At 40.6% G+C, this 24,374-nt stretch overlaps 1 protein-coding gene across 1 annotated transcript; it reads left to right on the top strand.

Moving 5' to 3' along the window:
• Positions 1-100: 100 nt before the first annotated feature.
• Positions 101-24,374, top strand: LOC115060271 (vinculin-like). Its single transcript, XM_029528149.1, is given in 21 exon segments — positions 101-268; positions 9,616-9,686; positions 11,872-12,022; positions 13,048-13,156; positions 13,780-13,902; positions 14,062-14,222; positions 16,507-16,597; positions 16,711-16,858; positions 17,854-18,007; positions 18,123-18,298; positions 18,906-19,096; positions 19,572-19,771; positions 20,484-20,612; positions 20,753-20,902; positions 21,693-21,801; positions 21,889-22,191; positions 22,283-22,407; positions 22,580-22,827; positions 22,829-23,042; positions 23,125-23,229; positions 23,321-24,374. Coding segments are annotated over 21 exon segments (3,273 nt in total). The 3' UTR covers positions 23,468-24,374.

The following is a 24,374-nucleotide window of genomic DNA, read 5'->3' as shown; positions in this document are numbered from 1 at the left end:
ACAAATCAGTCAAAAAAGGGGGCCACAGGGATTGTTTTGGAGGCTTTGATAGCGGGAGCAACCGTTTCTCTCTCGGACAGCGGTCTGAAAGTTTGTCACCATGCCGGTTTTTCACACGAAGACGATAGAAAGTATCCTGGAGCCGGTGGCCCAGCAGATATCCCATCTGGTCATAATGCACGAAGAAGGTGAAGTTGATGGGAAAGCTATCCCGGATCTGTCGGCGCCGGTCGCTGCCGTCCAGGCGGCTGTTAGCAACCTAGTCCGGGTGAGTAACTTTAAAAAAAACAAACAAACAAACAAACCAAAAAGTGAATCTGTGAGCTACCTGTCGCTTTGTCCCGCACAACGTCCGCCTCCGCACTCACCAACATGGGAGCGCCGAAGCATCACACCGACTCCGAAAAGAAGTCGCATGGCCGTGTTTAATGTGTTTCATGGCAGGAAGGGCGTGTGGAGGCTATCAAAGTTTCTCGAAGTTGTTTGACTTGGGGCAAAGGGCAGTTACGCCCTTTTCCCCTTGAAAATATGCCCTCCCTCCTCCGGAGCTGACTGCCATATCTTGACGTAGGCACCGCCGCTGTGTGTGGGCCAGGTACGGAGGCAGACTCTCCCCGAGTCCGGTCAACTCTCTACAACTTCTCTAAATGCCTTTTGATTGTTTCTGTCTATTAGCACACGCGTTAGTGTGACATACAGCAAACATATAGTGTGACTGATCGGTATAAATCATACAGAAGGCAGGGTGATTTCTTCTAAACAGATTTGGACTTTGGTACTGTTGCTGTTTGGAAAAAACACATACTGAAGGATAAATCAGCAGTGTCAACATTAAGCAGTGTATTTTTTTTGTGAAGGCCAAAGCTGATAAGGGTAACATCTCAAGATTTAACCAGAGTTGATATCAAGAACAAACAAACTGAGTCAAAACTATAAACCTCTTGAAACTGACACAATACAGTTTTGACTTACTCTTGATGCACTGTTGCAAGTTCTCTTGCGTTGTTATATCTAGCCGCAACTGCAGTGATGTTTTTCAACCCACACTGAGCAATTAAAGTCTCTCTGGACCCATTAATTATGCATTTGGAGACTGACTGCTTCAAAAAACATTATCCCCGACCAGATGCAGCTGCAGTTTCAGGTATTTTTAGAATCTAACTTAACCATTTATTTATTTTTCATTTAGTAAAATACAAGCAGATTGTAACTTCGCGACGAGGGAAATGTGCCCTGGGGCTTGGCAGATATTGTGGCTCTTAAGGAAAGGAAGAGATAGGCGCTATATCAAGGCAAGCTTGGTTCCTGTGTATTCTCCTCTCTGTCCGTCAAACACACAGACCCTGGCAGTTGTTGGGCGATAAATATGGAAAATTGTTCTAGAGTTCTCTTGTCAGTCAAGGATTGCTTCCCGTTGGCCTGCTATTTATTCAGCAGGTTTTTGTTCCAGAAACATCTCATGCCAGGGCTCTTCATTTTATGTCTTTGTCTTCAGTGTCCACTCTGAAGCTCTAGGTCTGTACCCCACTGTGTGCCTTACTTGTATGTCTACACCAACCAGACTTTGTTCCTCTGAAGGGATATTATATATATTCCTATAAGACAATATTATGTGTATGTTTAACTTAAGTGTTGACTGAAGACCAACACTGAAGTCATACTTTGAGTAACACTTCATAAATGCTGTGACATTCACTTACACCCAGTAAAATACTGAAAGCTGGTATTAACTCCTTAGCCGGTTTTGTAATCAAATATAATTACTTTTTTTTTTTAACTTGGCCATGACAAAAAAATCCATCTTTCAAATAATTCTGTTAATGGGGGTGTGATAAAAGAAACATAGTCCCATCTGTTATCAGTTCAGATATGTCCACATAGATGCAGCATTAGGGTGGTTGGTCACTGACACAATGCAAAAGAGCATAACTTTCCAAAAGTGGTTTTTTGTAGTACCAATTTCCTTTTTTTTTCTAAAAAGATTTTAAGCATCATTTAGCCTTTTTTTTTTTTTTTTTTTTAGAGACGAAGGGGGGGGGGTTTCCACACTAAACCTACTTCTCCAACACCAGTGCAAGTATACGTTATCTTAAAAGCCAGAGATCAAACCAGAGCTAAAATGAGATCAAGTGGAATCATGACACAGACTAATGTTAATGCTACCAGGTGTGTAAGGCGAATTTTCGCTAACACAGCAAGATTAAGAGTTGATAATATATCTGAGCTGGATGTTTGTCAGGATATTTATCAGTTAGTTGGCCTCCCAATGCCTGGAAAAGAAACCTGGTTGTAGATGACTTTTACTTGAATGCAGTCCTTGTCAACATGTCCTGACACATGAAAATGACCTCAGCTAGCTCAGGGTGAAATAATCCAGGCTTTTTGGACATTGTGAATTATGATCAGATGTTTCCAACAGTGGCAAAAATGAATGGATAGGTCTGTAATCATTTCCAGTTGCTGTAGCAACATTGCAACATGGACGGTGTTATGACTTCATTGACATTGAAGATGAGATGTAATTTCCTCTGATTCTAGTCTCACTAGTTGTGAGTCATGCACTGTTAAGCTCAGGCAAAAAATTGTGTTACTGATGTCAACTGAACCTCGCAAGAAACAGTTTTTTTCAACTTGTCAGTTTTGCCTGTGCATGTTCATTGTTCCCCCAAAATGGATTTGTTATATGCAACATTTTTGCATCATTTGTCAATTGAAAATAAACCACTAACAGGGGACTGTATTATTCCCAGGCAAAAATCATCCTTGGAATGAGTGATGATGCAGTGTAATTGCACTTTAATTAACTTTAGCCGAGCGGGACTGTAAAAAAAAAAAAAGATATGCATCGACCTCATTGTCTGTGTTTCCAAGAAAGCCACATGTTGCACAGACTCGTCCGTCTTTAATTCAGTTCAGAATCGATGAGATGGAAGCTTGAACACAGTTTTTAAGGTGGACTTTGGGTGACCTAAATATTTTACTGAAAGTGCATTACAGATGACAGTACCATTCAGATTTCATATTTTTATGGTTGTGTCAGATTATTTTCTCGTTGGCAGACCAAGACAAAGATGATGAGCTTTCAGGATGCTCTTAGAGGAAATCCGGTCTGCTCACTCTGATAAGTGTATAGACTTGTAAATTATTCATTTGGAAAAGCTCAACCTTATTCCAGTTGGCTAGAAATGAACTAACCCAGTGTTTTAAGTGTAGCATGTTCACGGAGCATTGCAAATCAAATATGTTCCATCTAACCAAGACACTTCACAAGCGATCAGCATCTTTGACCTCAATGTTTTCAGACCTCAATTAACGAAAGATATGAGGAATGTGAAGAATTCCCAGCAAGCAGGAATGCATCCTGGCTCATTGGCTGCGGTAAGATTATCAATCAGCAGGCCCTCCCAGGGAAAAGTCTTTGTTCACACAACAGTTTGTGTCACCCACACTATCTGTGATCTGTGTTTCACCTCTCCTGCAGCTTTACTTTGGTAAATGTCTGTACCCACAGGATATGGTTGTTGAGGTTTATGAGATTGCGTCTTCAGTGCTTGTGCAACTGGCCATTCTCACGCAACTATTACAAAATTCCCAGCAAGTAGTAAGTTTTCAAAAAAACTAATTTCCGCATTTCCCCTGTTGTTTTAGTTGTGAAAAGTGTGCTGAAAAGTTTTGGAATCATAGTGAAACCGTTATGTAAACATGTGGACTTAAATCATGTGTGCATGATGTGTGCAAATAAATGAAAAAAGACCAGTTTATATTGTAAATCAAATGAAGAGTTCCAATGTTTTACTGGGCTAAAAGGAAGAACAACACATTGTCTGTATCAGCTGTCTTTTGAGCTGACTATACAGGCCCCTCTTTATTTCAGGCCTGTAGTACTTCATTATTTTTTACAGCTCATTTTTATGGCCATTGGACAAAGAAAAGAATGTCATGTAAAGTCCTGGAACGGATAAAGTTGTAAGTGTTTGTCTTCCTATTTACACAGGTGACAAAGCTCACAGGACTTGTGGAGATGCTCTAATGCACAGAATATATACTGGATTTGGGCTCAGTGATAATGTTTGCTGTGCGCAAGATCAGACTTATTACTTATTTATATGCTGGTTATTCAGCAAAAATGACCAAAATGCTTAAAAGTGTTCAATGGTTTCTTTAAACTGGAAATGCAGCAAACGCAACATGAAAACACCTGGTTAGATCAGCATTTGATGTGGCCTTGAATCACAATTTCTGCCATTTATAGCTTTAATCCATAACAGATGGGAAGCAAATGTGTTCATTAACTAAAGTGCTTAAAGGCAGACAAAAGAAAGAACTTCCTATTACCTGGTTCTCCAACTTCCTGCAATTTGTCATGGGAAATGTTTTAAAACTGCTCACCATTTTATTCTGTCATTTGCTAAGAATACCAGGACAAGGAGGGCTGATGTAGTTCACAAAATGCATTTGTGTGTTATGGATTCATACTTCACCTTTAGGCGATATTCACACGTTTGTTTAAACATGATCGAGCTAGGAGGTTGTGGGGGACTGTTGAAATCATTAGGAAATGCTGGAAGCCAAGTCAGGAAGACCTGACAGCTGCCTGCCCCTCTCAGGAGCGTGAGTCAGTGAAGGGAAACTCCTCTCCCTTGACAGTGAGATGTTTATGGCTGCAGATCATGACAAAGAATTCAATGCACTTGGGTTGCCGCATTTGCAAGAGAACAAAAAGTCAAGTTCAAGTGAATGGGAAGTCATACTTTTCTTAATTCAGACTATTTTTCATTGTCATTTTATATTCGACTCTAATGTACAAGTGCCCTTGCTTGTGGCACCCCTGCTGCCTCAAATGAATTTATCCTTGGCTTGAATTGGGATAAAAATATACTTCAAACTTGTGGACTGTGATTGGAGAATGACAGACTGCAACACAGTCTGTGTGATATGTGAAATACTAATATTATGCAAATTCATGTGCATGAGTTATAATACGTACCCCAGATACCGTTTGGCTCCGTACAGATGTCACATTCATAAAGGAAGGAACTCGTTGGTTCCTAAAGTTAAACCAAATTTTGGTCACAGCACAGCAACTGCAAGCTTACGTTTTTTTTTTTTTTTTTTTAAGGATAGTTTTTGTTTCTAGCAGCTGACTTACACTGGCTTTGCCATGTTCTTACACTCACTTGGAAATGGCTGCGCTGAGTGTGAAGTAAGAGAATGTAACTGGATCGATATCTTGTCTAGTTTCAAGCTCTACAAAATAAAACTTTATACTCATTGCTTCTTAGACGTTTACTATATTGCTTTTTTTTTTTTTTTTTAACATAACAGAAATGAGCAATAATTGTGTAGTTGCCAATGACTGTGAAGGTTCCTATGAAAACTGATGTGGCCTGTTGCATGTTGTCACTATGAACTTCCTTTTATTGTTAAAATCATAATATCATTATAAAATAATTTCCCCCAATATTCAAATGATGGTTTAAATATTACAAAGACAACATGGCATGTCTCTTAGAATGCTCTAAAGTTTTATGGCCTTTATGAATCACTACTTTTGATAACTAATGTTGCCCCTTCGGCCCAACCCGTAGTAGATACTATAAAAATATAGTTTCCAGTGATCTTCCTTCACGCTGTCCTGCTGGAAAATGGCAGCTCATCTGTGGCAAGTCTCTATTGACTCACTCTTATTTTTAAGAATACACTTCACACTAAGTACTGCTCCCTAGTAACATTGTATGAATTAAGCTCCTCTAATATGAAATAGCTGTGATTTATTCTTTTTGGTTACAGGGCGTTTTCCACGGCCAAGCGGGCCATTTGATTTATGACTTTCATCACCCTAGGCACCTCATGTGTAGCTACTTCCTTCACCAAATGATTAAACCATGTTTGATACCACTTGACAGATCCATGACAAAGGTGTTGACCTTCATAGCAAGTTCTTTGCTAGCCATGAGTCATTGTAAGTGAAAAGGTATTCGGTATCTCAGAACACAGCACTTGCTGGATTTGAGACTATTGATCACAAGCAGCTAATGGAGTGCTGAGCAATCAATTTGTGTGAGCGTGTCTCATCAGGTTGCAGCACAAAGTTAAAGTGGGAATGAGTGTCTGAGCTGCACTCTGAGCAAGAAAATCGAAATAATATGTAGTTTACTTATAGGACATTGCTAAGGGCAGCAGTGATGGCAGTTGACAGAGTTTTGCCATCATAGATCTTTGCAGTCACCATGATTAATGAAGCATTATGCAAAAACAACCCAAGATGTGAAAGAGAGACTGTCTTGACAGCGTCAAGGCTTTCAGAGTGGCCTTTCTTCTCCTGGCAGAGCGATGGGCCGCTGTCAACAAAGCAGAGTCTGTTCTAAAGCAGCAGCCACTTTATCAGGCTACTTCACAACACAGGGTTTCCACACTGCTTTCTGGGATGTAAAAGGACGGTCAGAGTTTCCACTCCAGATAAAAATGGTAAATGAGACTGTCAGCTGGTAGCATGGTATGCCACAGCACGGAAGTAAATAACATTGAATCAATGAAAGGGTTTAAAAAGAAGGTGATAGTGAACAAATGTCCTGCCTTTTAAAGAATATGTTAAAGGAAGAGGATCTTGTGTTGTGAGTTTCAGTCCTGGTTAAGTTCTGCTTTAAGTTTTATATTATTGTAAATTGAATATTTTTGGGTTTGGCCTGTTGATCAGATTAGAAACATTTTCACTATCTTATAAGATATTATATAGAAAACTACAAGTCTAAAACCAATGGGAAAAAAGAGAAAAGACACAGGAGTTAAAATAATCTTAACTAATGCTAAATTTGGTTGATGTTGACTTGGATGGTATCTTGAGTATCTGATAGAAAATCACAGCAGTGGCTGGAAATAGGGAAGATGACCAGGGATCACCAACTGCATGACAACAACAGCCATAAACTTGGGTCACTGTTCTATTTTTGCAGGGAATTGTTTGGATCACTGTTTAGCTATGGACTCTTTTGAACTCCAGACAGCAGGAAGAGGCTCCACAGGGAGCAGGAAAAGCAAGACAGCAGTGACCTGTTGAATTCAGTACAAAGAGCCTCAACCATGCTTGCTTTAAGACACTCCTCACACAATGCTTTGAGGAGAATATGAGTCAGTACTTGTAAATTGCAGCTCTTATTCGGCTTTTGGCCTCCACATTGTTCACCTATAGCACAGCCAGTCTGTCTTTTGTTTAATCTAGCTCATGTCTAAACATGACTTGTCACTCATAAATCTTCGTGTTGTCTTAAAAAGCTTCAGATTTTCTTCTCTTGCACAAGCGAATGATTGAAGTTTTTCAGTCAGAACTGCAGTATGCCTTTGAGACGGTGTTCAGGATCCAATGCTAGTATGTCAACAGTATGGCAATGTCACAAGCTACAGGGGTCCCAAAATGACTTTCTTGGCTGACCAAAAGCCAAAAAAGGCTATGGTATAAATCTGATGCATGACTAGAATATGTATGGGTGCGAACTGTAGGCTTAGATGCCTCTTGTTATGGACAGTCGCCCTGCTACGCTGTGTGGGCGGGAGAGAGCAAAGACATCGGTTACTGCTCAGCTAAAAACAATTTGATCTGAACAACATGCCAACCGCAGAGGGGGCCATCAACTGGAAAAGAGAATACACTGTTGAGTGTAACTTTAACTTTCATGCTACCCTGAGACATGCCAGCACACGGAGAACATCCAAACTGAGGCGATAATACTAACTGCTGCACCACCATGCTGCCATGTAATAGAAAGTGTGTACACAAAATTATTTTGAAAGAACACCAGCCAGCGGGAGAAAACCCAACTGTTTGTCTAGTAATGGTACAGCATTATGATGTAGTCACAGCCTGTTCAACAGACTGTTGGAGTGATCACCCACCCTTACAATTCATCCAGTCACTTGCAGACATTTGCATTATAGCTGTTTATGAAAAACAAATTTTGTTGCTTCCTCTGTCCTCACGTTGCTGTGCACTATGTAGCAGTGGCCTGTGACCTTTAGTTGAACAGGAAAGAATGGCTTTGGTTGTGGTTTTTGGCTTTTGTTCAGAGCCATTTATTGGTAGAAACCGAGGGTGGCATATGTACACTGCCACCCCCGTCTGAGATGAACACCCTCCGCTAAACTCAGCTTTTACTTTCACACAACCTTTGGTCCTAATTTATAGCCTCTTTTTTACCCAGAGTCCTTTTGGTCCTTTGAAAGCAAGTGAAGAGATGCGAGTCTGCTTTGCTCCATTTCAGACTCCACGTCAACCATCTGGAATGGCTCTGCTTCTGCCTCTAGTCAGACATGTTGACTGCTCACAACAGCATCAAAACTAAATTCTGAATTACCAAAATAAAAGCACAATCAACTTTATTTTACAATAACATTATCTGTTATTGTAACTAAAGTCAAGTAAAGCAGATCGCTTTGCTGCACAGTGTTGTACCTGCTAAGTTCAATACATAGAAGCATGTTGAAAATGTTACACATAGTTGTTTGACAAAAAGGTAATCTCTCATATTGTGTTACATTTGCTGCAAAAATAATTTAGATGTTGAAAGGAAAAACTGACATCTCCACATTGGGCAGGGATGCAGCTCATTTCACCCAGTCAGTGTGGTCCATGTCCCAGTCTGAATATGCACATTATCCCTCACCCGTGGTAGTCTGACATGGGTGAATAGTGATTTCCCACAACGCTGAGGTCATCGTGGGGGAGGTGAGTCATTTTGGCATTTGAAGGAGAGGAGTTCAGCTGCTTTACACATTATAACTGTGTTGAGGCCTGGCATCCCCCCAGCAGCTGTCTCGTTGAAATAATGGACAAGTTAACTGGACATCAGTGTGGAGTACTGAATGATTAAAGACAAAACTCCCATAGGAGGAAAGTTGTGGTAACAGAGTTTTATTCATGCCTGTGACATGCTATTAATGTAAAAAAAAATCAGCTCATGTTGCATAAAACCTTTGTAATGGATCTCAACTTAAAACATTGCTGAGCAAGTCGTAATGGTATCAACTCTTCTCAAACTTTGGGCTGGGAGCTTAAGGTGTCGACTGACGCAAAATCCTCATGACTGATGAACTAGTCATCGGGGCTAAGGATGGGGTGGTGGGTGTATCCTGTCTCGACTCATCTGTTTGTCAGCCACTGGTTCCACCTTTTCAAGTTGCTAAATATAATACAGTAACTAAGTAGCTTGTCATTAATAAAGACTGTGCAGCATCTTTCGACCTTTGGATGAGACAAAGGCAAAGACTTTGACCAAATGCATTTTTTTCTAACTTTCATGCTTTTAAAGGACCTAGGTAAAAAGACAAGCTTGGCTTTGAATGTTGGTTTGTTTATATGGCTGAAAAAAAATTACAAGACCAAACATGATACCAACCATGATGAAACTACAAGGTGGATTAATACATTTGAGTTTACACCAAACACACACTTTGACACTAAAACATAGTAAGCACTGCTTGGACACTTTTTTTTCTTCCCTTGATTTACACTTTTGTTTATCCATTTGGTTGTACATTACTGTTTTGTTTGCTCGTGATATCTGTGATGTTGCATCAAATGACTATGAATCCATTTTTACTCAAAGTGCATGTGTCTTCCAGGTGGGGAAGGAGACAGTACAGACCACAGAGGACCAGATCATGAAACGGGACATGCCACCGGCTTTTATCAAGTAAGCACAACAGGATCACTTTGCATACCTCAAATTCACACAATGGCAAAACATCTCAGATGTTTTTAGATGAAGTGATTCTCTCTCTACAGGATGTGGAACCCACTAGCCCCTCTCTTTGGCTCTCTTTCTCTCTTTATCTGCTGCAATAATGGCTGGTTGTGCCCAAGCAAAGGTCAGACATGGCATGTTAAGTGCCTCGGAGCCTCGCCCTGGTGTAACATATACTTTTTTTTGCCCAGGGAGTCACCAATTTACCCTAAAAGCAAAGGGCCACAAATTCATACTACAAATGTCTTGCATACATATGAGCCATTGGCTGCTGCTGCTTTTCATTTATGTTGAAATGCAAAACAGACACAATAAAAGCTTGTGTTGATGTAGAAAAGGAGAGATGTATGTATTTGCACTGGTTTCCCTGGCTGACTCAACATCAGCTTGATCATTAACTTGTGCCCAGCTGCTGTCTGTCCAGATTACAGTTTCACCCTTGCCTATTACACGAGGGTTTACATTTGTGGTAGGGTGAGGCCAATCCTGGGAGCCCCCCCAAGGTCAGGGATGAAATGCATTGGCAGGCAGGGGTCATGAGGCTCAACACATTTGGCGCCTCAAAGTCACATTGTCACCCTGTCGTCATCCATCAGCACATCACTGGAATGCCTCTCCTTCACTAAATATAGTGTCTGTCAGGGTCCGGTGAATGCATGGCTGTTTCTCACTAGTGCACGTTAAAGGACACTGCTGGCTGACTGTGCAAAGACACACACACACACACACACCCCCTCAAGACCGACAGCCACGATGTCATTCACATATGTTAGCCTTTATCTTTATGGAGAAAAATGGAAAGTGAGTTCCTCTCATTTGGCTCATTTTCAATGTGGAAAATAGCAATAACAATCCCCTGTTACCGTGGCAACATATAACCTGTAGGCAAAATAGGAAATTAGTACTGCGTTGGAACTACAACCTGTGTCATTCCTTGGCTTGTTTCCTGTTTCTTTGTGCAATATGGCGGTTATGATAAAATGCAGGTGGCATGTATGACACTAAGTCAAAGGACTGAGCCTGCAGTTTTTGCTGCTCTGTAGGTCACTGAGTGCATCACTCCCAGGAGACAATTCTCAATCTTGTTCATTTTTGTGAAAGCAGCATTTAATCTGGGCAGAGGTCAGCCACAATGTTGAGGTCTGCTGAGGTTTGAGTTACATCCTGACACCAACTTCTCTGTCAGGAGACATACTGGTACTGCACATGTGGATAAAGTTGGTTTTATTAATAGAAGTAAAATTCACAAATTTGTCTCCTTGCAATCTGCATGACACTGGACATCCTATATGTCTACACCATCGAATTCTTGTCTGTAAAGGTCTTTTAACTTTAACCCAACCCCCATCAAGACTCCTGTTGTGTCTTCCATTTTGTGAGGCAACGGTTCAGGCAAACATGTTCTTAGGAGTCCTCAAATTTAGACTTTTTATTGAAATACTACTAATCAAAAATTATCCTTCAAACTCTATTCATTTTGCTTTTTCTTACAGTTCCTTTTCAGAGTGATTGCTATACCTCAACACATTTACATGTTGTTTGTGAAACCATTTTGTTTTGATGCGTTAATAATCTCCCCAAAAAATTAGCTCCACGAAGAAAGTTCCATTTTAAATGATCTGAAATGGACTTAAAAGCAGTTTAAACATATCAATACATAAAGTTGAGTATTAGTACATATACTCCTAAAGCTTACTGTTTTAGTTGGACACATCTAATAATGCTGAAAGGAAACTGCTGGTCAGTGTGAAGATGACTAGCCATAATCCCCAAGTTAACATAGAACTGTATCTATATTTTTTCAGGCTTTGTCATAGTTGAAGGTGTCAACCCTGTTTCAAAATTAACATCTATATAGAGAAGCATCTCATACTCAGCTTTCATATTGAATTTGCTTAAAATGTGATTAAAAGCATATAAGAAGAGCAAATTGGACAAAATCACGTTTTTGATGGGAGTGTGTTATAGCTAGCTCTGTCCCCAAGCTTCCATCTGTTTTGCTGTAGGCAATTTGCTGTTTCCATGTGTACTCTCCATCTGGCTTTTGGAAAAGCACTGTATCATCAGCATGACTTGTTTTTGAAGGGTTTTTTTCCCACTAGTCCTCAAATATATCATCTTATGATTTCAACAGAGTGGAGAATGCATGCACTAAGCTGGTGCAGGCTGCTTCCATGCTGAAAGCCGATCCATACTCTGTTCCTGCTCGGGATTACCTCATTGATGGCTCCCGGGGCATCCTCTCTGGGACATCTGACCTGCTCTTGACCTTTGATGAGGCAGAGGTATTTATTCATTTATTTCATATTTACCAAATTGACTTGAAAAGATGCCAAATGCACAGAGAAGATGGACTTGAAAAGAAAATGTCAGTCAACATGTCAGCAAACTATTGGTGTAGCCAATGTCATTGTCTTCTGTCATATGTTTTTTAAGTATGCTAAAATAAAATCAGGAAGCACAGTTTATGATAAGGTTGTCTGCAGTATGTGACCTTTTTTTTTTTTTTTTTTTTTTTTAAACTGTCAAATGTCCTGTTTCTGACATATCTACGTCATGCTGCCTAATTAAATCTGATTGGTTACTAATAATTTGTTTGTTAGTATGGAAAGCTGACAAATACAACAACATAGCAAATACAGCTTGTAACCATGTTTGTGGTTGTAGCATTGATTTTTTTTATTTTTTTATTTTATTTTATTTTTTTTTTATGAGCATTTAGGAGCTAGAAGGGTTTAATATCTTTTTAATAGACACTGGAGCATGGCAGAGGTCTGCTGCCACTGGGCTTTCTGGTATGAGGACACTATCATTCCTGCTTTCCTCTCGGGCACTTTAATGCTAATAAAAAAGAAAGTGAGTTAGATAAATGTGGCAGACATGCCCATGGAACTTACACTAACTTAATATTTCTCCCACAAACACTTCTGAAATCGTAGACCAGGCAGGGATATCATCTATCAGGCCAATCCTCCTTATTCTCTCAGGGATGTAAAATGGAAAAGTTGCAGGTCAGCTCTCTGTTAGCAGATATCAGACAGGCGTCCCAGCGCTGTCTGCAGCAGTCAGCAGTGCCATCATTTTTTTCAAATGCAGCTCAGGGATCACTTTGGACCAAATAAAGCTGTAGTGAAAGAGGCTGGAATGTCAGTAGGCAGCATTGTCAGGGTGTAATTAGAGAGAATGTGAATGGGAGCAGGGATGGGGGGAGGGCGAGAGCGCTGTGTTTGCATAATCACTTTTCTGTGGAAATGCATCTTTTTTTTCTTCTTTTTTTTTTAATTGTTGTTTTATCAAACCACTATCACAGGTTCGCAAAATCATCCGCGTATGCAAAGGCATCCTTGAGTACCTGACAGTGGCAGAGGTGGTGGAGTCTATGGAGGACTTGATCACCTACACAAAGAACCTAGGACCAGGTTAGTCTGCTGACACAGTGGCAGGTTGGGTTACTTCACTCAACTCCTGGCTGCACAGCATCTGACAATAGTGTCTTAGTAGACAGATTCCTGGTGTATCGTTTTAAAACAATTTGGCTTTCAGATGTCCAAACATTCAAATTAGTTTTAAGGAGTACTAATGAAGTAAAAGTGCAATGTGATGTGCTAGGAGCCCAAGACAATAATTTACACTGTACCTCACCTTAAAAGCAGAAACACCTTAATGTAGAAATTGCAAGTACAAACCCTGTGTGCACAATGTTTGTTACTCTGAATAATAATTGTAAAAACTTTCAAGCTCTTTTTATAGTGCCCAGGATAGTAAAAAGGAACAAATCAGAGTTCCTCAGAAATTGGCGTTTTGAAGGAACAAATCATATATCTTTTCTTTCCCAAATGAAATGTTGTACTCAAGCTACAAATTAACCTCTAACACCAAATGACAAATGTACTGGAGTCCAACATGCCTCACTGAAATTCTCATCAGAAGAAAAACTATGTAAATATTGAAGTTCCAGTTTTATAAATTTCACTCCAAGTAGATTATTTGCTTGTATGTACTAAGTTTCTTTTCTACACACTTTTTTGTCACGTGTGTCCAGGCATGACAAAGATGGCTAAGATGATAGATGAGAGACAGCAGGAGCTGACCCACCAGGAACACCGTGTGATGTTGGTCAACTCAATGAACACAGTCAAAGAGCTGCTGCCCATCCTCATCTCAGGTAACCCTTACGTTCCTACAGCAGAGATTTACCCAGATTATACCTTTTTCTAGTTTCTAGTTTTTTACATTTTTCTTTTTCACATAAAGCAAAGATTGGGGCACACACTCTACAAACATTATTACAGATTATTACACATTATTCTACTTTGTATTTCAGGTATAAAAATATTTGTGACAACCAAAACATCTGGCAGCCATGGTGTGGAGGAGGCCCTTAAGAACCGTAACTTCACTGTGGAGAAGATGAGCGCGGAGATAAACGAGATCATCAGAGTTCTGCAGCTGACGTCCTGGGATGAGGATGCCTGGGCCAACAAGGTACATACCATTGATTATGTGCTTTTATCTCAGTTTGTCTACAGCCCCAAAGGCACATACACACACTCTTATTATAAACATGAATGAAGAATAAGAGGCAGCTTAGTCTTTGAGCTACTCATTGTTTCATTTTTTTTGCATTCTTTGTGAATCACAACTGGAAGCCGTATTCATACCAGCAAAAACTGTACCGTCACATACTCCCAGAATTCTTGAGCAAGATGCTGCAGACCGAAGAGATTATCAAGTGATGTTATTTTAATTTGGTGTACCAGCCCCCCCCATCTTTGTTTTTCGCACCTTGTTTCATCAGGAAGAGCCTATTGTAGTTGGTAGGCATAAGTAAGTAGGCATGCTTGAACTTTCTCTGTCTTTATGTACCTGTTTAAACCCCCGGCCCTTTTTATGTTTTTCTGCTCTGCACGTCCAGCTTTTTCTCTGTGCCAACACTCTCCTGGCAGCTTTATATGGTGCCCTTTTTTTCTGTTGACACTTTTTTGTTGGTCTCAGTTGGTATGTCCAGTTAAACATTTGTATTTATGTCGTTCTTCCTTTCTTTTTACCATTTCTTTCTACCTTCACTCCCTGTAGAAGGTAAGCCTTACTTCTCTTGGGCCTTGGTTGTGCAGCGGCATGTCTGACAGATGTGTGTGCTGTCTTGTGCTTTGTGGTGCCATTGTTTGCTTTTTAGCAGCAGGACCATTGTGAGGTTAAAGTGTTAGGTCTTAACAGGATACATTTTCAGTTTGAATATTGTTGTTTTGCTATTAGAATGGTGTTTATTGAAAGTATGGAGCAGGTTGACTTGCAAAAACATTGATCCGTGTAAAATGTATTTCTCTTTTTGGTTTTGTTTTGGTACATAGCATGACAATGTATCAATATCTGTGTGTCCTCCTCCTAAGCCCTTAAACCTCAGCATATTGGCCTCATTCTGTCTGGATATTGACTGAGCTGACTCATGCACTATTGATTTTAGTGTCATTAAGGAGAGTTCTTAGTTTTCATGTCTCTTGACCAGGATTACTGGTCAGGTTTCTCCTGATCAGTAATCTTTAACAGCCCCAGGAGGAGGACACAGAGAACAACTGATATGGATTTTGGTGTATAAAACTTTTTGTTCAGTTTGATCACAGAACTTATTTACATTAACACTGAGACTATCCTATCATTTAATTGTTCTTCATCACTAATGTCTTAACTACATTCATTCTAATTCTTCAGCAACACTACTCTGAAGATCATTGCAGCCATATCAAAATGCATGCTCCTTACAGCTGATAATCACAATAATCAGTCACACAGTCTATTCACTTCTCATGTTGCTGTTTGCTCACACCAAGAAACCGGCACCTCAACAAGTTTGAACAGGGAACTAATGCGTTCGTGCAGCATTGGTGATGTAACTCCCCCCCCCCTCTACTTCCTTGTTGTTGTTTTTTTTTTTTTTTTCCTTGTTTTTGCACCTCCATTGTCAGCCCAGTTACTCCACACTCCCTGCCATGCAAACAAACCTGCCTGCTGCTGTGTTTGTTTTTGACAGTTTGAATGTTGCAAAGGTTCAGACTTGTTTGTTCTGAAATGGCAAAATTTTCATTGAACTCTTTCTGTGATGATGATTCAAGCTGCATCATGAAGAAGTGTGTTTTCTCAACTCCTATAGTTGCACCACAGAATGCAAACTCACTTAAACACTCATTCATCCACCCAGATCATCTTTGTTGCTCCATGTCCTAAAGGACCCTGCTTTTTTTTTTTTTTTCAGACTTCAACAATGAGTGGAATCATTGTCAAGTCAACTGCTGTTGACTGTTGTATTTCCATCCTCTCCGATTGAGATACAATGGAGAGTTGTTTGGATTTTTATAACATTACATGCTCATTATTGATTATGGGAAAGAGTGATGGAAACAGCATGCCCTGTGTGGTTGTACCTTACAGATGTGAAGTGACTACAGTGATGCTGTACATGGATTTGCTGTATATTTTGCTGGAAAAACTAAACAGCAGGTTTAATTAATGCAATGCAGAGAAGTTCTTGAGTGAGCAGAAATCAGAATCTAGAAGATTTGATTCTGAGAAAGGAGTATATGTATGTGTGTGTATATATATTTATCACATTTAATTCACATTTAATTCTTAACATGAAATTCCTGTGTCCCATGTTGAAAAATCATATTGTGTTTTATAGAGAGAATGTGAATACATGGTACCTTATTTAGATTTCTTTGGATTCATAGATTCCCTTCAAGTTATTTATTGACTCTGTCTTTTAAATATGAAGGACACGGAGGCCATGAAGAGGGCTCTGGGGCTTATTGATTCAAAGATGGCTCAAGCTAAGAACTGGCTGAGGGATCCAAATGCCCAACCAGGTAATAAACCTGTCCTCAACCTTTAATTATCCCCTCTGCTACTAATCACAATGCTGAGCTGATAACATAATTGAATTTATTGACACATCTGTCCATTCATGGCACTCTCCTAGGGGACGCAGGTGAGCAGGCCATTCGACAGATCCTTGATGAAGCGGGGAAAGTCGGTGAATTGTGTGCTGGGAAGGAGCGACGAGATATCTTGGGCACAGCCAAGACTCTGGGCCAGATGACTGACCAGGTCTCGGAAATGCGGGCCAGGTGTGTTGGTCCTTTTTGTCACTATAATAGGATAACTCACCATATATTTCACACAGTTCATGTCTCTTTCTCCACTAGAGTCTGTCATTTAATTTTTATTGGCTATTTGTATTGATAGGTGCTTTTTTTGTGTATTTTTGTGTTTGTGTGTGGGTAATGCAGTTTCCATCCACAAAGGGTAGCTGATATATGGCAGTGCATTACAGGGCGTTACTGTGTGTAAAAGTGGAAGTGATTTCCCTCTGATAGGAAATCTGACTTTCACCAGGGACCCTGATTCATGCTTCATTAAAAGCAGCTGTCTGGTATGAATCCATAATCTACTTTAACCCCAGTTGTGTTACTCCTCTGAAAATAAATCATTACATTGTGAGCCTTGTCAAGATATGGAGGCTTAAAGTGTGGAAAGACCATTTTCAAAGAGGAGCATCATAAGACTTAAGCTTTAGAGCAGCAGTCACAAACCTTTTTGAGCCCAAGATCCCTGAACAAAGGCAGGAGCTATCTATTAAAAGCGTCGAGACAAAAGCCAAAACACTTCCACCTCAAGGCCTTTTTTGGAGGCAAACTCTGGTATATTAATCTGAACTGTATGTCACACCACAGATTCTTACCAATAGGGAGAATATTGCATTACTCAATAAAGATGGCTTCTTCTCCCTCATTAGTCGAAATAGTTTTCCTTTTTAACTAATCTTATGTGTGACTCTCATGCTGCTATGACAGCACTTGACTGATTCGAGGAGGAAGGGGCTAAGAAAGTGTCAAAATCAATCAGGCAAAAGGCGATTGTATTATTTTTCCTGTTTTTTTTACAATCTACCAAGAAAGTCCAGAAGATGTACTGGTCGCTCTCGTTAGGCGGGTTGGGGACCTTGGCTTCAGAGTTAGCGTGAATACTAGAGAACAGATGTCCAAAATTCGTGCATGTGTGGCCTTTGAAAACATTGTGATGCTGGGAAGTATGCTATTTGTGTGTTCTTTGTCTGCTCCAGAGGTCAGGGGGCATCTCCAGCCGCCATGCAGAAGGCTCAGCAGGTTTCCCAAGGCCTTGATGTGCTAACTGGAAAGGTGGAAAATGCTGCTCGCAAACTGGAAGCCATGACTAACTCCAAGCAGGCGATAGCCAAAAGGATTGATGCTGCACAGGTGAGTCCTTAAGCATTTCACCAAAGAGATATTCTTCACACAAAACGTGGATTAAACCTCACAGTGAATGTTTTCAATGGGATTTTTAGAGTTTTTATGTTTCATTTCCATCTAGAACTGGCTGGCAGACCCTAACGGTGGTCCAGAAGGAGAGGAAAACGTCAAGGCCCTGCTTACTGAGGCCAAAAAGATCGCAGACATGTGCGAGGATCCCAAAGAAAGAGACGACATTTTGCGCTCCATTGGAGAGATTGCTGCCATGACTGCCAAGCTCTCTGATCTTAGAAGACAGTACGTCGGAGAAATTACATCCTTTTATTCCATGTCGGTTCTTTAGGATTGAAGCTTACCGTACTTAATACTTAATTCCATCTTTATTAGATGTTTTTCAGTAATAAGATTTCATGACATGATGCAACTATTTATCACTGTTGCTATGAAACAGTGTTGGTGTCATATATTGATACAGAAAGTAAGAACTTTGGGTACAATACTCTGAATGAAGTTGGCCTTAAAAATTATTCTCTGCAGATAAATCAGGGAGGTTTTTCATCTGTTCTTTTTTTTTTTTTCTACAGTTATTCTCCTCTAGTTATCGCTGAAAATGAATGGCTAGCACTAAGGAACCTTTCATAACAAGGCTTTTTTTCCCGAGGGTCAGATTTCATACTATAATTTAAATGTTTCTTTTGGTCTTCACCTCAAACTATAAAAATTGACATTTGACTGAATTTTTGGTCCAGAGTTGGACTAAAAATGCACTGTCAGGGTGTTTTTAGTCAAACTGAGTAATAGTTTCTGGCACTCGAGCTTTAGCAATTCTCTAACCTCATTACAGCCATATCTATATGAAACTCAATACCTCAACTCACTTTTCCTGTTTATAATTTCCTTATAGGGGTAAAGGTGATACTCCTGAGGCCAGAGCTTTGGCTAAACAAATTGCAACAGCTCTGCAGAACCTGCAATCCAAGACCAACAAAGCTGTGGCCAACAGCAGACCTGCAAAGGCAGCTGTTCACTTGGAGGGAAAGATAGAACAGGCTCAGCGCTGGATTGACAATCCCACCATGGATGACAGTGGCGTTGGTGAGACCTCCCCCTTTCCTCACCAACCTCCTCGTCACTCTCTATCTTTGTCTTACACTCCTTTACATTCCTTCCACTGCTCCTGTGGCTAAATTAGACCAAACACTTTATTTACCCTATGCTTTTTACTGTACTTGACATGCTGCACCAGTCTTTCCAATAGTATTGCTTTAGTCTTTGGTTTTGGCTGGTCTTCTTTAAACCTGGACATCATCTTGCATATTTACAACAAGCTTGCTCTGTGAATATTTGGTTCCCACAATATAATGGCGGAAACGCTTTCCTCAAAGAGGCAGCATGAAATACCACCATCAGTTTACTGTCACTGAACCAGCTAGCAATTTTCAGTCGATGTCATTTATCGTACAAGACCACCAAACATTATTTCATACAAGCTTTATCCCTAGATTTGGGATTACTGTTTCTACTGTCTCACAAGTGTTTTACATGTATAAATTTGTGCATGTGTTTCCAGGCCAGGCAGCCATCCGCGGCCTGGTGGCAGAGGGCCGCAGGCTGGCCAATGCTCTGCCAGGGCCATACAGGCAGGAGCTGCTGGGTAAATGTGAGCAGGTGGAGCAGCTCATGGCTCAGCTGGCTGACCTGGCCGCCCGTGGCGAAGGAGACTCCCCACAGGCACGTGCCGTGGCTCATCAGCTCCAGGAGGCATTGAAGGTAAGACAGCCCGTGCACAGTGCCATTCCCATTTGATCCTTGAGCTTCATGTTGATGGATTAGGAATCATTCATTCAGTGAAACACCTCCCTCTGCTGGTTATAAGTGGTGGAAGAAATACAAACCACCTAATTACACCACATATACCTCAGTGGCCTGCTACCGGAAACAGATAAGCACTTGAAGATGAATTAATGAATGAATGAAACCTCATTGGGGCAGTTTTCTTACATAGGAATATATATCTATCTAAAAATCTGAATCAGGTTTTTTAGAGTTCCTTAAAAGTCTGAATATGTTCTGTTAAGCTCAATATGGGCAAGATAAATACAATCAATCACAAAAAATATTATGAACCTAAAGGTATAAGTTATATTATTCTCACTGCAATAAGGTGACGTGAAAGAAATCTAAATATTAAAAAAAAGCCTCCAACTGCATGTTTTGCACAATTTACATACTGTACACATGCACTGAAGATTAATCCACAAGTTTTATAACAATTTTATTAGTAGACATTTATCTTGAGAAATGCAATAAAATTGTATTTACATGCTGTTCTGTTTTATATCACTCGTAAAATACATCTGATCATTAGTTGCCACACTAAATGTATTTCATTTGCATCATTTCATTTGAATTTATTTGATTTGATATCAGAGACACCACAGACGTGCTGGCTGTTTGTAACATCTATTTGTCCTCCACCCAGGACTTGAAAGGAAAGATGCAAGAAGCGATGACTCAGGAGGTGTCTGACATCTTCAGTGACACCACCACCCCCATCAAGTTATTGGCAGCGGCTGCCACGGCCCCCTTAGACATCCCCAACAGAGATGAGGTCAGTGGTAAAGTCACTTCCCTCCTCACTGTGATCTCATTACACTGAGCCTCCTTCAGTGTTTTGTTATTTTTATTGGCAGGGTTGTGTATTCTTTCTAACTGCCCTGCTGTGTAATTGTTTTCATTGATCATGTGTAGGTCTTTGAGGAGAGAGCAGCTAACTTTGAGAATCACGCCAATAAACTTGGCACCACAGCAGAGAAGGCTGCTGCTGTCGGCACTGCCAACAAGAGCACGGTGGAGGGAATCCAGGCTGCTGTCAAGTCAACAAGAGATTTAACACCACAAGTAAATCATTTTTCTGTTTATATCATTTGCTTTATGTGTCTGCCAGAGGTTGCGCTAGACTTTTTCATTGTCCATTGACGGACAGGTAAAAAAAAAAAAAAAATCTGTCATAATCTATTTTATCTGTCAATTAAATTTTTGTTTTTTAATTATAATAAAGACATAGTCAATAGCATTTAATTTTCATTCATTCGTTTTTAATGCAAATTCAATTAGAACAAACTAAATGATGCACTTAAAAAGGCATGAGAGAAAACATTCATCATGTCCCCACAGTGACATCGGTGGCCACTAAAAACATCAACTGTGACGATATGCGGAAATGAACAATGCAGTTTTACAAAATTAAATACTTGCAATTAAAATATGAAGAAACGTTGCAAGAAATCAGCTGAATTTAACTCACTTCACTTGCTGCAGCCTGAACTCAATCTCATTCACACCTTCCTCCTGTTGAGCATGGAGTGAAACAGGGTGCCTGCTAGTGCTTAATCAAATGTGTCAAGTGAGGTTGCTGCAGAGGTGATTGTCATTAAATTTTATACCTTTGCCTCGGACAGACGACTTCTCGTGGCTGTTTTCATATTGTTCTGAAGTAATTGCAACCTGTCAAAATGACAGATGGCCTTCAGATTTGTCTGTCAAATCTTAAAAAAATCCATCAATGACGGAGAATTCTCTGTTAACGCTACCCCTGGTGTCTGCCCTCCACTCTGCATCAGCCTGTCAAACGTTTGTTTCTCAAGCCATGTCTTGATCTGACAAGTAATAACTGGGAATGTTTTTTTAGGTGGTATCTGCAGCTCGGATTCTGCTCAGAAACCCTGGCAACCAAGCTGCATATGAACATTTTGAAACCATGAAGAATCAGTGGATTGACAACGTGGAAAAAATGACAGGTGTGTCACTGTAAAGTTGTTGCTAATTTTGTGATCCTTATTTTCAACCCTCTGGCAGAATGTCTTTAACACGTTCTGGATGTTTAGGCTTGGTGGACGAGGCCATCGACACCAAATCGCTACTCGATGCCTCTGAGGAGGCCATCAAGAAGGACCTGGATAAGTGCCGTGTGGCCATGGGCAATCACCAGCCTCAGATGTTGGTCGCCGGTGCCACCAGCATTGCCCGCCGGGCCAACCGTATCCTCCTGGTGGCGAAGCGTGAGGTGGAGAACTCAGAGGATCCTAAATTTAGGGAGGTGGTGAAGGCTGCATCTGATGAACTGAGCCAGACAATTTCTCCCATGGTGATGAACGCTAAGGCGGTAGCTGGAAATATCCAGGATCCAAGTATGCTGATGTTGCTCACAGACTTAGATTTTTATCTTATATGACTGTGGAACAGTCTGAATAGTGTTAATGTGTTTGTGTTGATCACCAGGTCTTCAGAAGGGGTTTTTGGACTCTGGTTATAAGATTCTTGGTGCTGTAGCGAAGGTCAGGGAGGCCTTCCAGCCACAAGAACCAGACTTCCCACCACCTCCTCCTGAACTGGAGCAGCTCAATGTAAGTCTTCTGCACTTTGCCTTTTTTATGTAAAGGTTTGTAGTGGAGACAAAGAAGAAACAGGTGAAATCAAACCAGAGCAGATGAAGGCTGTTGTTGAATTTGAATAAGTCTTTTATTTGGTCTAAAAAAACTTTTGCCAAACCTTAAACACTTTGACTGGTCCTTGTAGCTTAACGATGAGGCAGCACCACCCAAGCCTCCACTTCCAGAGGGTGAGGTTCCTCCCCCCAGGCCTCCACCTCCAGAGGAGAAGGATGAGGAGTTCCCTGAGCAGAAGGCCGGTGATATGGTCAATGAGCCCATGATGGTGGCTGCCAGGCAGCTCCACGATGAGGCCCGCAAATGGTCCAGCAAAGTAAGCAAACCCAGAAATAAGACTTTAATTATATATCTCTGTGCTACAATATTGATCCTGTTCGATCTCACAGGGAAATGACATCATCGGTGCTGCCAAACGAATGGCTTTGCTCATGGCCGAGATGTCGCGTCTGGTGCGTGGAGGCAGTGGAAACAAACGTGCCCTCATCCAGTGTGCCAAGGACATCGCTAAGGCTTCTGATGAAGTCACACGCCTGGCTAAGGAAGTGGCCAAGCAGTGTACCGACAAGCGTATCCGGACCAACCTGCTCCAGGTCAGATTGGTTGTCTCTTGGTAATTATACTTGTTTTAGTGTTGTTTCTGTTCCCTCAGTTGACTGTCTGATTCTGTTTCAGGTGTGTGAACGCATTCCCACCATCAGCACTCAGCTCAAAATCCTTTCCACTGTCAAGGCCACCATGTTGGGTCGTACCAACATCAGCGAAGAGGAGTCCGAGCAGGTACGCTGAGTGTTTTTTCTTTTATGCCGTTGTTTCATTCATAATTCAGTGTCCCTCATCACTAAGTGTCTCTCCATTTCTCCTTCACAAGGCTACTGAGATGTTGGTCCACAATGCTCAGAACCTGATGCAGTCTGTGAAGGAGACAGTCAGGGAGGCCGAGGCAGCTTCCATTAAGATCCGGACAGATGCAGGTTTCACCCTCCACTGGGTCAGGAAGACCCCCTGGTACCAGTAAGAGGAGGGCCACTGTTTCTCTGCCTCACGCTGGTTCTGTCCAGGAGGACAATGATTGGACAGATACATTCTTTATTGGAGCAAATTATATGAGTGCCCTTCACGCTAATATGGACAAAGTTTCTCCATTAGTCTCATGTCCTGTCTGTAACAGTTGCTGTTCTAGAAGAATGTAAACAATGGGACTATCAGTACGAGCTATGGGTTAGATTCTTACTGGGAATTTTTTTCTAAAGTGTGTAAGAAGTATGTTTTAAAGCTTATTTTGACAAATCCCAGGAATATATATTTTTGATTAGTGGTTGAATTTCATATAATGTAAGGTTGATTGTATTTGGTCTCTTCTAGACATAAACCGCATTAAGTTAAATTTAAATGAGAGTTTCTCAAGAGACATTTTTATATCTTTGTACTGATACTTTTATTATCACTATTATTCATTCACCTTTCCTAGGGGAAGCACATTATGTTTAGGAGTTATTACAAGTACAATATAGGCCTATGCTCAGCACACACTAAATATATTAAGTGGTATTATGTCTGTTTACACAATCTTTGATTATCACAAGTGAAAGAGAAGCACTGTTCCTCATTTTACATTTTGTAACGCAATTGCAATAATGGTTATTTTCTTCAAACTTCTGCCAAAGACAGTCTGCCATGATCTTTGAAAGTAAACTTGTCTTTCTTTGGTCAGCAAATGAGTTTAAGGGCTAGTTATTTAGATGAGCTAATTCAACAAATAACTACAGTTTCTACAGCAGGTAAAAATGGATTGTTTGGAAGCTTGCATTCAGCTCATTCTGCATACAGAATGTTTTGTTTCACATGTTGCTTTGAGATTACATGTAATAAACAGGCTTGTGCAGGCGCTCAGTTTGCTGGCTGGCTCTGCCAACAGGAACGGA

The sequence above is a fragment of the Echeneis naucrates genome, chromosome 19, assembly GCF_900963305.1.
Source record: "Echeneis naucrates chromosome 19, fEcheNa1.1, whole genome shotgun sequence".
Lineage (NCBI taxonomy): Eukaryota > Metazoa > Chordata > Actinopteri > Carangiformes > Echeneidae > Echeneis > Echeneis naucrates.
This window is presented reverse-complemented; position numbering and strand designations above follow the sequence as displayed.